This window comes from Lissotriton helveticus, chromosome 9 (assembly GCF_964261635.1).
Source record: "Lissotriton helveticus chromosome 9, aLisHel1.1, whole genome shotgun sequence".
In the NCBI taxonomy this organism is placed as follows: Eukaryota; Metazoa; Chordata; class Amphibia; order Caudata; family Salamandridae; genus Lissotriton; species Lissotriton helveticus.
In genome coordinates, this window is record NC_136070.1 from 247,127,481 (window position 1) to 247,140,355 (window position 12,875).

Here is a 12,875-nt window from a genome sequence, read left to right on the forward strand (position 1 = left end):
TGTGCCCAGCTTGAGATTTGTAAAAATTTTAATCTAGAAAAAGTAGGGCCCACCTTACTCACTAGATGTTCCCAGGAGAGCATATCTCCTTCCAAAAACAGATCTCCCCATGTAGAGATTCCAGCGTCTTTTAATGGACTTATCAGTGTGTCGTTAGCCCAGCCAGGAGAAGCAGGGAGGTCCCATATAGGGGATCTATTTGAGTGATAGCCTATTTTAGTGATCATTCTGAGATTATACCAAGTTCTTGCTAGGCCCTGCAGCACCTTCAGTTTGATCTTCTTGAAACATTTGGGGTCTCCAAACTTGAAAAGAAACCCCAGCTGCCCTAGACCTTCACACTGCAATAATGTTGAAAACATCAACCCGATGCTTCGATCTGATGGAGTTTTAAGTAGTATTCGGGTGTGTGTCATCTGAAAGGCCCAAGCATAGATCTGGAGGTCTGGACCAGCCAAACCACCCTTCTCCCTACGACGCCTCAATTTCCTCCAAGCTATTCTTGCACTCTTGCTCTCCCAGACAAATGAAGTGATATTACTCTGCATCTTCGCTATTAGTGATGTGTCAAAATATAATGGTACACTATTAAGGATAAAAGTCAACTTAGGTAAAATAAACATCTTAACTAAGTTTGACCGACCCAAGAGCGTTAGTGGAAGATGTCCCCAAGAACTCATTAATTTCCTACATTCTTTGGCCACTAAGGTAAAGTTAGTAGAGGCGATCAAGTTGATATCCTTGACAATTCTTATTCCAAGATATCTCATGTTATCACAGAGTTGCACAGGAAGCCCCGTTACTACGCTGTTCCACACCATAACCTCAGTCATGGTGGCATTTACTTCGTAGCCAGAGATGTTACCAAATTGTCTTGCTAAGTTTATGACTGTCGGAAACGCAATGCTGATATCTGAAGTTATAATCATAATATCGTCAGCGTACAGGGATACTTTTTTTTCCCAATCTCTATATCTGAAAGGTATGATGTTATTGTCCTCCCGAATTTTTTGCGCAAATGACTCGATATAGAGATCGAAAAGCATGGGCGATAGCGGGCATCCCTGTCGTGTGCCCCTTGTGATGGTAAATGATTCCGACAGTCCGCCATTAACCAAGACCGAAGCTGATGGGTTGTGGGATAACAGTTCCACCACTCTGCGGAAAGCCTGACCCACACCGAATTTTTCCAAGGCCCCCAACAGGTACACCCAGTTGACCCTGTCGAAGGCCTTGGCAGCGTCCAACGTGAGAATAGCTAAGGGTATCGAGGAGCTAGTTGCCATGTCGATCGCTCCTATTAGGTCGTACGTCAATTCAAAGAGGTGGCGACCTTTGACAAAGCCCTTTTGGTTGGAGTGTAAAACTGAGGGAGCGACCTGCCCCAACCTCTTAGCTAAGAGTGACGCGAAGATCTTATAGTCAGCGTTGAGTATTGAAATAGGGCGGTACGAGCCGCAGTCGGTGGAAGCCTTGCCTGGTTTTAGAATGAGTGTGATTGATGCTTTATTCCACGATGTGGGCGGTAAATCACCCTCCATCAAGACTTGATTAAATAACAGTAAGAAAAGGAGCAATATCAGTCGCAAGATGTTTATATATCTCGGCGGGCAGGCCATCTGGCCCTGCCGCCTTTCCGCATTTGCTATTAAGTATAGCAGTCGATACCTCTTCTACCGTTATTGCCTGATCAAAAAGGCGATTTGTTCTGGAGAAAGTGATGGCAGTGAAATTTTTCTAAGCCAATTCTTTACATTTTCAGAGGAGATGTTGTTATCTTCTTGGTAGATGGTCTCGAAGAAGTCTTTAAAGGCTGATCTAATTTCTAGATCCGAGGATACTATACCGGAACTGGTAATTATGGACCCAATATTGTTGCGGGTCTGATCAGTTCTAGACTTCCAGGCTAGTAATTTACCCGCCCCTTCCCCAAATTCAAAATGGGCTAATTTACTAGCTTCCCACCTTTGCAAGATGCGCTGGTTGAGTACAGAAGCTAGTTGCCCTTTGAGCTTCAGCAACTCCTCCTGTTTAGCCAGTATAGCATTCTCGGGCATTTTTGAGGTTTTCTAACTCCGTTTGAGCTGTCAATAGGTTTGCCTCTATCGATGCGACCTCCTGGGTGTACTGTCTCTTTCGAAACATGGTTTTGTTCTTAATAACCCCTCTCAGAGAACATTTAAAAGCGTCCCAAACTGTACTAGAGCTCGCAGGGCCGATGTTGACTTTAAAGAATTCTTGCGTTTCTGCTTTAATATACTCAAATTATCTGGAGATGTAAGGAGAGACCTATCAATAGACCATGACCTAATTGGGGGTTGAATCTGTAGTTCAAGATCTAAAAGTACCGCCGAATGATCCGACAGATGAGATGGTAAATAGGTTACGTTCTTAGTTGAATTAATCAGGACTCTGCTTACTAAAAAGAAATCGATCCTGGATCTATGACGATATTTGTAGTTTCGGAAGGAAAAACCAACTTTCTGTCCAGACCTTACTCTCCAAATGTCGATAATTCCATATTGGTGCATAGCTTTAAGTAAGAAATCTCTGGATTTAGACAGCGTAAGCTGCCGACTGGAAGTGGTCTTGTCTAGCAGGGGGTCAAGCACGATATTAAAATCTCCCGCTATTATCATTGGTTCTGGAAAGTGCAAGAGCTCAGAGAATAGCGAGGCCAGGGCAGAGGGGTCATCTCGGTTAGGCCCATAGTACCCTACAATCGTGAGGTGAGAACTGCCTATCATGACCCTCCTACCCGAGGGATCAACCCTCTGCTCTAAGAGACTAGTAGAAGTTGTTTTTTTAAAGAGGAGTGTAACCCCTCTAGTGTTAACTGTTTGAGAAGTGGTAACAGACAGCTCTGTCCACCTGTTTTTTTTTTTTACCAGATCCAGTACTTCAGCTTCAACTAGATGTGTCTCCTGAAGTATAATGACCTTCGCATCAAAATCACGTATATATTGTAAAATCGTATTTGATCTAGGTTTGGTGCGCAGGCCATTAACATTCCAGGAGAGAATCTTAATGGTACTCATAGTTATTATATCCAGTGAGACTAAGCCCTGCTAACTTACACCCCTTGGTACAACTCAAGCATGCAAAATCTGTCAATTTTTCACACATAAAATTGTCAACAGCCAATTTGGAGATGAGAAACTTTTTATGCTTATTTACCCTAACCCTTACCCACGTGAAAGCCACCCGCCCTCCCCTGAGGAACCCTTGTTTGACCAACCGGAACACGTCCGGTTCGTGGTACCCCTAACCCATTCTAGGCTCACACGAAGCATTGTTAGCTGTAGTGTTGAGGACTAGTAAGACTATCTGGAGTCTTAGCCTATTACAACCACACTCAAAATCTATGTACTCATTAAATTGTAGCTCTACAGAAGTTTTAATGATTTGTGTGTGTGTGTGTTTGTTCCCCTTATTTTGTGTTTTTTTTTCTCCCTTCTCCCCTTTTTTCCCCCCTTTTTTTGTGACCATTATTTCATTTTTCTCTTCTTTCTTATTTCTTATTTATCTGATTTTCTACACTTTTTTTTAATTTTTTTATTTTTCAAAAAAGGACTGAGAAAGTCAAAAAGCAAATTAAAGTTGTATTGTATATATATATATATATATATATATATATATATATATACACATACATATATACATACATAAACTCTATGGTCAGCAATAGTGGGGGAGCCCCCAATATCTAAGCTTAAGCCTAACCTATCCTCAGCTCTTGGAAGTGCCTATATTCATCAATAGCTCATCTGCTGCCTGGACTGTACGGACATTGTACATTTTGTTTTTGAACATAATTTTCAATGCTGCAGGGAAACTTAGCTGTACAGATGCTCCCAGGTTCCTGAAGGCCTCCATTCTCCTGCCCAGCTCCCACTGTCTATCCAGTGTTGCCCTTGAAAGATCCGATCGTATTTGGAAAGTGAAACCCCCTCCAGTCAGAGTTTTTTGTTTAAGGGCTAAGTTAAGAATGTGATCCTTCAATAGGAATGTATGAAAGTTGACCAGTATCTTCCGGGGCTTCGTCCGCTGCGGATTCCGCCTGAAAGGATCCCTATGGATCCGCTGAATGTCTACATTCAATTCCTCCTCTGTATGCGTTAGATTGAGAGATTTAATAAGGAGTTGGATGGTATATGACTTGATGTCAGCTCCTTCACTTCCTTCGGGTACATTGAGAATGCGGATGTTACAGCGCCTCGCGTTGTTTTCCAGTACCTCCATTCTATCAGCCAGTGCGGTGTCCTCTCTCTTGAGTTTCACTATATCTTCCTTAGCACTTTCTAATTCTAGAGACATTGCGGCTGTTTCTTCCAAGACCCCAGTTCTTGAAAAAAGTCCATCTATTTTGCTATCTAACGATTCGCAGTATGTCCTGATCTCTCTCTGAATTTTAGATGACTCCTCAAACCCCCGTTTGATATCAGCCGATAGATTAGAAAACATAGTCAGCAGGGTAACACACTTGAGTTTGAGAGCATTTCTGCATCTGTTCACATTAGTTTAGCAAGGTGATCACTCGACGTTGTGGATTCCTTTCCTCATTTACTGATGCTAACTTCTATGACCTACTATATCTGTGTGTCATGAACCCTCGTGGTGCGGTGTGAAAGCGGGTATGTCAGGTATGAGAGAGACTACATGACCCAGAATGCATTAGCACCACCAGCCGTGTTTCCTCGAGACAGAGAGACTGCATACATAAGTCCTTCCTCCAGGGGGATCCGGCGCTTGTCAAAATATGAACTTCCGCATCAGTGTGTCCTCTGGAGCCGTTGCAGGTGCCAATTCGGCTTCGTCCAGGCTATCATGGAAGACGCCGTGGACGTTTCACCACTTCAGGAAGAGCTTGTTAAAGCATCAACGAAGCGCTCGCTCTACAACCCCGGGACGCCGCTGAACGTTCCTATCATTCCTGGATTCATACACATGGACTCCGTGTTACATATGCGGTAGGGCCATGACTTGTGCACACTCGCTATGAGAGAGGAGCTTTATGGGTCATTCTCGTACCGGAGTGCACGGAGGCTCCATGAGCTTGCCTGGTTACTGTTTCATGACTTTTTCAATCCCGGCTGGGTTGGATCTTGGTCTCCGACATCTACACGGAAACCTGGTTCATGTTCATCCAATACTTTTTGTTGTTGTTGATAATTTATTGTTTGTAGGAGCGCTACCTCAGAATATAATTATGTGTTTGGTGAATCCTTAACTCCCCATTGGATTCCAGCAGCGTGTGAGACGTATCACACCATTCTGCTACTCTTCCTGGGACATAATTGTTGTTCTGTTTGCGCTCATTCTCAAGGATAGAGTGTTTCCGCGCCTACCTTATTTTCTACATTGGCACCTGCCTGGTAGTACCTTCCGACTGATCCGGCCAGCCTTCTTGCCCATGGCCAGTATGAGTATCATGTAAGTGCATGAAACGAGTGGGGAACTAGTGACCATTTCTTTGTCACAGAGTGTTTTTGCATGTTGGATACTGAAAGTAATTACTGTCCTTTATTTCATACACAGCGTGACGCATCCTCTCCCGGTGAAGGGCTATTCTGGGTCAACAAGTAATCAAGAGGCCACAGGTAGAGGACTACTGCATTTTGGTTTTGTTATCCCTTTTTTCCTGTTTCCCCTGCGTACTACTGTGCAGGAACGATCTTTCAAACCCCCTGGGGAGCTGTGCAAAGGGGATCTAGGAACTGCGCATCACCCCTGCTGGATATGTTTCTGGAGGTTAGTACGTTTTACTAATCCTAGCAGGACACTGTTACTTTTTAATTGAAACCTTTTCTGAGCTAGTGCTTGTAATCGTCTGGCATCTGGGACCTTCCTATTAGTATATTTTGAGACACTTGGAACGCTTGTCCTTCAACAGTGGTATTGCTTTGAATCCATGTTTCTTCCTGGTGGGCTTGTGGCCTGGAGATTTCCTGGCTTTTAGTGTTAATATTTTGATGGCTCACGTGATAGTTACATAATCACAATGTTCACTTGATTATTGCTTTGTTTGTTGTTCAGTGATTATACTGCAGTCTGAGTGGCCATCCTGTAAATGATAGACATTGCTGTACAACTTCTCATGGGGGTGTAAGTTACTCTCAGAATATTGAGATGGTATTCTTGGGTTTACCTTCTATATGGTCAGTATTATGGTGGATTCGATCCAGTCTATGTTTCAGGTCTGGCTGTGCAACTCTAGTCAGGCAAGGATACAGAAAATGAAATCAAGCATATGTTATGGCTTTGTTCTTATTCGGCAGTATTTCCTGTTATTATAGTTCGGTGTCTACCATGTTGTTTAAGCAGCTCTGAATTTTGGCTTCAGCTTCTCAGTTTGGTGCCATATTCTTGGTCTGTAACTTGTATTTCGGTGACTAACTGACCATTTCTGGTTTGGGTGAATATCTCTTCGGTGGAGACACCTCTGATCTTTGACCTTCACAAGGCTGAGGGTTGGCTAATTATCTACCTGTTAATACACTACTATATTCATACTCTATTTGGTTTGTATCTTGTGGTACTACAAGCCTTTGCTGTCATTGGCAAATCCTGCCCTCCTGTGGGAAGAAATGGCTCCAAAATATGGATTAAGACAACAGTCATCTAGCTCGAGCCCTGTGAATTCAGACCACTGATGTTTCAATGACTACTGCCGTTTGTATAACCCGTTGGAGCCTTTTGGTACCTAGGTGACCAGGCTTTATTACTGTTGTATTGCTCTTTTACTTGGCTCCAAATAAAGACCACCACCACAAAAAAAGACAACAGCCACCGAGTTCTGCAAGCTGCAAGACTCAAGGATGATGTCTTACGGGTGTCATTGGAAGACTTGACATAGCTTTCTAATTCCTCACAATGTAGAAACTCTAACGAGGAAGAGAGTTGAAGTGTTAATGTTAGGATTACTTAGCACTTGAGTCCTACTATTCTCATCACATTACTGTGTTTCCCCCCCCTTGTGTGCAATCTGTGTCTTTGACAATGGTGGTACTGTTTGGATAATGGAAACAGGACTTTCGGTTAAGTGGCCAGGTTAGTATTTCCCCATGGGGAGGGGCTAAATATTTTTATTACATTTAAAGGACTAGCATAGTTGCTCAAGTCCTGGACAGGACTCAAACTCATTATGTAAAGACTGTGGCAAGGATAGGTAGCAGTCAGTGTAATGTTGAGTAAAAGTGTCCTGTGTCAAAAGATGTTCACAGTCACCAGAAATATCACAGTAGGCGTTATGCTTTGCCTGCCCGATTGTTTCATTTCTTTAATCTTTAAATATGATGTTATGAAGAACTGAAACAAACTGTGGAGCATTGTGCGTTCACATAGTACATTGCTAGTGTACCCGAGTGTGTGGCATTAGTACTTCAATTCTTGCTATAGTACTGCTCCTTAAGATGATATATCGAAATGCAAAACTGGCACCATTACAGGTCCTGCCTCAAATCCGGCGCATATGTTATAACAGATTCGGTTGCTCACTCGAGACTATATTCCATTGTTTCTGCTTTGAGTGTCGAATTAGTAGAGAATGACAGGTAAATAATGATAACAGTTTGTCAAATCAGGCCTCTCAACTCATACTGACAGTCCCTGCACCCAAGTGGCAATTAGAAACTTTTTGTTAAATGTATAAAATAATACCTGTACGATTTGCTATTGAGGGTTCTACTAACACACTCAGCATAGAAAACAAATCAGATGTACAGAAATATTAGCTGGCACACTAAATCAGTGATCAAAATCGTCTGTGGGATATCTGAAATGAGCGCATACATTCAAGTCTACATTTACATTATAAAATGTGCATTTTGAATCAGATATAGAACAGTTTTATAGGTAGCAGGTGTGAAAGTACTTACCCATTGCACAGTTTCTTTGGAAGATTTACATCAAGTATGGGAGACAGTATGTTAACAAGCTGAGTAGCGAAGCATAACGCAGCACTGATGGTATAAGCAGGATTATTGTGTTCCATTTCTAAAAGAAATAACGCATGTCAGCAAATACATTACGACATTTTTTGTATTATTGTGGCCATTTCATCTGTATTTAGCACCTACCAAAAATGCATCTTCTATAAAGATTATCAAGTTTGTAGAGCATGTGCACTACAGGAATTAATTTACAAGCACCAGGTGCGGCTTTTCCACTCCTACACAACATTAATTTTTCTAATTTAATGAGAATAACAGCAAACCACAGATAAGATGTCAAAGGCACTTGGATCATTCCGTTTGTAGAGTGCACCTTATAAATAACACATATATATGAGAAAATTGAACAACAAAAAAATTCAATTATGCAATTTCTAATTACTTTTATTTATCACTCCAACAAATGACAATGAATCTTTGACAATGTCACCCTGAGCTTCATACTCACTCAGGGAGATTGAAGTATGGAGAACGGCTGTCTGGCCTGCGTGATCATTAGAGTCTAGAGCCTCTGCTAATCTGGCGGAAGACCATCCACCATATTTAGAGTTGGTCGCCATGAAAGGGAGAGGGGTTCGGGGAAATCTTACTGTGTTCAATAGAACCTCTTCTGCACCATTGACGGGAATAAAGCTTTGCCAAATTTGTGCAAGTTTGATGAACCTCTTTCACCAACTTTTTTGTTTTTTCAAGAATAAACTTAAAAAGTGGAAGATTTAGCTTGATAAAAAACACTAAAACTACATAAATGAAACGGACGTGCACGGAGTATCCCCTATGCATTTGAGGGTCACTGAGCGATTTCCCTGCCTGGGGCAACCATGACTCAAAAGACCGCCCTAGGTAGGGAAACTAGTAGCTTTTGCCCCACCCTAAATAGTAATGTTAAAAGCTAATGCATGTTCACGATCATGCCTCTGGTCTCGTCGTTAGAATGATCTGTGGAAAAGGCAGCTGGTACTGCAGCGCTGATTAGGAGTTAACATTTTATTTGAAAATAATTTGTGTTATACATGTAAAATTACTAATCAGAATTCAATACAGAGACCACCATTCTGAATTTAACATCTTTAAGAAGTTGATATAGATTCCACCACTGTCAGATGCATTATTATTCAAAGTATTAGGCTTAAATAGTGTTTTAAAAAAATAAAATACTTACCAGGTCCTGGGGTGGATTTTTTCTCTTCAACCCAATTGTAATAGGCTGAATAGTCTCCATTGCTGGGAAGGCTTATCCAGGGCCCTGCGATACTAATGCAAGTGTCTCCATTGTGGTCATCACAAACCCATCGCCCAGAGAGATATGTTGTCCTCCTGGCTTCTGCAAGTTTACTTATAGTGCTAGAGGTCATTGCATTGTCACTCTCACAGGATACATCAGCAGGATCTCTGAAATGAAAAAGAAAATACATCCTTATTGTTACACCTGGCATCATTGGTGTGGCTTTCCCCCTAATATTTTGCATTCAGATTTCCTGTTTTACAGGCTTTGTTTTTGCTGGACTAGGGACTTTACCACTGCTAACCAGTGCCAATGTTCTTGTTCTCTCTCCTTAAAACATGAGAAGATTACCTTATACCCAACTGGATATTTAATTTACTTCTAAGACCTTGGTACAATGCACTTCCTGTGCCCAGGGCCTATAAATTAAATGCTACAAATGGTCCTGCAGCACTGATTGTGCTAACCACTTGAGAAGCACTATAACACTGCACACACACAGGCTGCAATTGCTGGCCTGAGATGTTTAAACTGCCATTTTGACCTGGCAAAATCAATCTATTGCCAGTCCCAAAACTTTCCTTTTTAATACATATATGTCACTCCCATGATATACCCTGTATAGCCCAGAGGGTAGGGTGCAATGTAGCTATAAAAAGTTGGACACATTTTAGGTTTTACGAATGTCTTGGTAGCGAAAAACTCAAATTTGTTTTTCACTACTGCAAGGCTGCACTCTCCTATGGCATAGAATTGGAGTTACCTTATTACATTAAATAAGCTGCAATTTTTCAAACGGGAGCAGGTAAACATTCATGTTTGGTTTCTTTGAATTTGTAATCAAAAAGCCTGACATATGGTGAAGTCAGATTTTAAATCACAGTTTTGAAAATGGCACTTTTAGAAAGTTGGCATTTTCCTGCCTTAGCCATGTTGTGCGTTCAGCCCGACTCTGGGTCACATGACTGGGTGTAGCTGACAGTTGACTGTGTATTTCTCCTAGACAGCCACAAACAAAATGGAGCTTGGGTGTGCCTGGATGGATCATCAATGGCAGGATGGGAGAGTGGAGCTGGGCCCAACCCCACCCCAACCCACCCCACCCCACCCCACCCACCCTTCAATAGGCTGTGTCCTGCTGCCACACAAAGGGGCTGCATACCCCATGTAGTTAGTCTGGGGCCAGGGCTAGGAACGCAAAGCACCTGTGCACTTCAGAGGCATGCCTCTAGAAGCTTTTCCCCACTTCAAAGGCACAACTGGCTATAAATACTGGAGGACAGCAACGCTTCAGTAAACTTCTGGTCCTGTGGATACAGAGAAAAGGGACTGCTGTGCTACTGAAAAGACTGAAAATCTGATGGACTGCTACTCTGTTGGTCTACCGGCCTGCTGTGCTGACCTGCTACACTCTTGCCTGGGTAAGAAAGACTGGACTTGTATCCCTTGAACCCAGAGTGACTTTAAAGGCTAGTTGGCCGACCTCCATATCTAAAGCCTCAGGGACACAACAGGCTTCCAACAACCTTGCAACTGGACTCTGCCATCTGTGAGCCTACCCAGCCAAGTGGTTCCACCCCGGTCTTGGACCCTTGGAAGTAGGCTTAAGGTGCTCTGCCAGCCTCTATGGATCCAGCGGAACTGGCACATGTCCTCTGCTGTATGACAACCCAGAGTAGAAAAGAGGCAGAGCTGCTGCATGGAACAGAACACACATCGCATTCCAATGCCTCATTGGAAACGCTGTTGCACAACACATCCTCTGCACAAGCCCTCACATCCCTCATCGCGGCAACCTTGATAACTAGGCTGGACTCAGCACCAGAGCCTTGCAACTCCTTGAAACGGACGCATCGCACCAGCTGCGTGACGCATCATCAGCACTGATCTGGATTGATGAATACGATGTCGATGTATGCCATGATATATGTACATATAACAACAAACTTGCAACGTTGTTGTCTAATCCACACGATATGACCTCCCATCAACGCAGAGTCAGAAGTACCTGGCCAGGCAGGGAGAGAAGACCGGGTGCGGGGCCAGACACAAGGCTGGACAAGTGAGCTGTGGCTGTGCAGGCATCAACCGTAAGCCACAAGCTGTTCGGTACGGCTAGCAGCATTGCAACAGTGGGTGCCCATGGGAGAACCGTATTCGAGACGACCAGTGGGGCTGCAGATCCACAGGGAAACTTCCTTAAAAGGAAGCTACTGCACCCCATGATGTAAGGTTGCAACTCAAAGCTTTCCAGAAAATACAAGGCTGTCTCAAGAGCAAACAAAAGGGAGGGGCTTCACATACCAGAGCAGGCGCTGTGAAAAACATGCAGACAACAAGCACGTTTCAAATGCGTGCAGGTAGAGATTACAAGCATGCTTCAAATGTGTGTAGGCAGGGAATGATTAGGTAAACCTAAACTAAAAACGCAGTTAAAAGAAACGGAATAAAAAAAGTTCCACCGACCAACTTGGATGAAAGGGAGTACTTGGGCCTCGGAAAACTGAAAAGAATACGAGGAAATAACAGGATATAGTCTGCTACAGCCAATAGAAAAGAAGAAAGAGTAAATGCGAAGCACGGGAACCAATGAAAAGCGAGGGCAGGAGTTGAAGCCTCTTTTAAGATTTATATTAAATACAATATATTTCACCAGCACTGCGCAGCGCTGCCACGGCAAGTGGCCCAACTGGTGTACAAGAGTGATCTAGCTCTACAAGATCCGACCACAGAGAGGGAAATTGGGAACACTTTGGTTTTCTGGTCATTCCATATCTGGTCAGTTTAGACCTACGCTTTGACAAACACTTAGGTCTGCAGACACCTCCCAAATGAAGGCTTTCCAAATATTCTGACAGTAAAGACTAACCCCGCTCCTTTGCTCCAGCCCCTACCCATGATGCTCCACAAATAGGTGCTCTATAAATAGAAAGGAAAGGGATATTGGCTACACTGTAACTGCTGGTCTCCAATAAGACCACTAATTCATTAGCAAGACAATAGTGCAGGCACAGACAGGACAAAACATCAAGATCAATGACATGACCTGATAACCATAGCTGCCCTAGCTGCCTCTGTGCTGAGGGGTGTGTTAGATGAACCACTGTTGGGAGAAGAACGGAGTAACTCACTGATGATAAAACAGAATGCAAAACACCAGGGACAGATGAGCTGCCTGCTGTATTTTTCCAAAGTGTTCCACATCGGCTGATTACAATTTATGGAAGTCTGAAGCGAGGCACTGAATTGACTGTCCAGTTCTATGCAAGGGACAGTGACAATCATTGTGACTAAGTGGGGAAAAGTTTAGACGGATGTTAAATACTATAGACCTCGGTCAATGATTCGTACCAACATCAGTACAGCAATACCTAGGAGACTCGTGATGGTGATACAATTGTCGGACCATCTGTACGAAACTGAATTCGTGCTGGACTGAAGTATAACAACCAAACCATGGATATATGACTCATGTCAAACACTTCTTGGAAATGGTAATATAGAGGCTTACCTTGATACAGGATAAACAGTCTACTGTGTGGGTAGGAGTTCCTATTTAAATTGGTACAGGAACATAACTTTGGTCCCAATTATCTTGGTTGAATTTGATTATTGTACTTCCATGTTAAAGCCCAAGTGAAAATTAACTGGGGGTATGGCTTGGACGTAGAGGAAGATGGGAGCGTGACTCTTCTGCT

General features: G+C 43.0%; 1 protein-coding gene across 1 annotated transcript in view; it reads right to left on the reverse strand.

Annotated features, from left to right (window-relative positions):
* ATG14 (autophagy related 14) overlaps nt 1-12,875 on the reverse strand; it is a 213,050-nt gene that overhangs the window by 84,772 nt on the left and 115,403 nt on the right. The window contains exons 6-7 of the mRNA XM_078659860.1: nt 9,115-9,344; nt 7,878-7,995 (exon numbers count right to left, since the gene is read on the reverse strand). Of these exons, the coding sequence (XP_078515986.1) occupies nt 7,878-7,995; nt 9,115-9,344 (348 nt within the window). The remainder of the gene's footprint in view (nt 1-7,877; nt 7,996-9,114; nt 9,345-12,875) is intronic.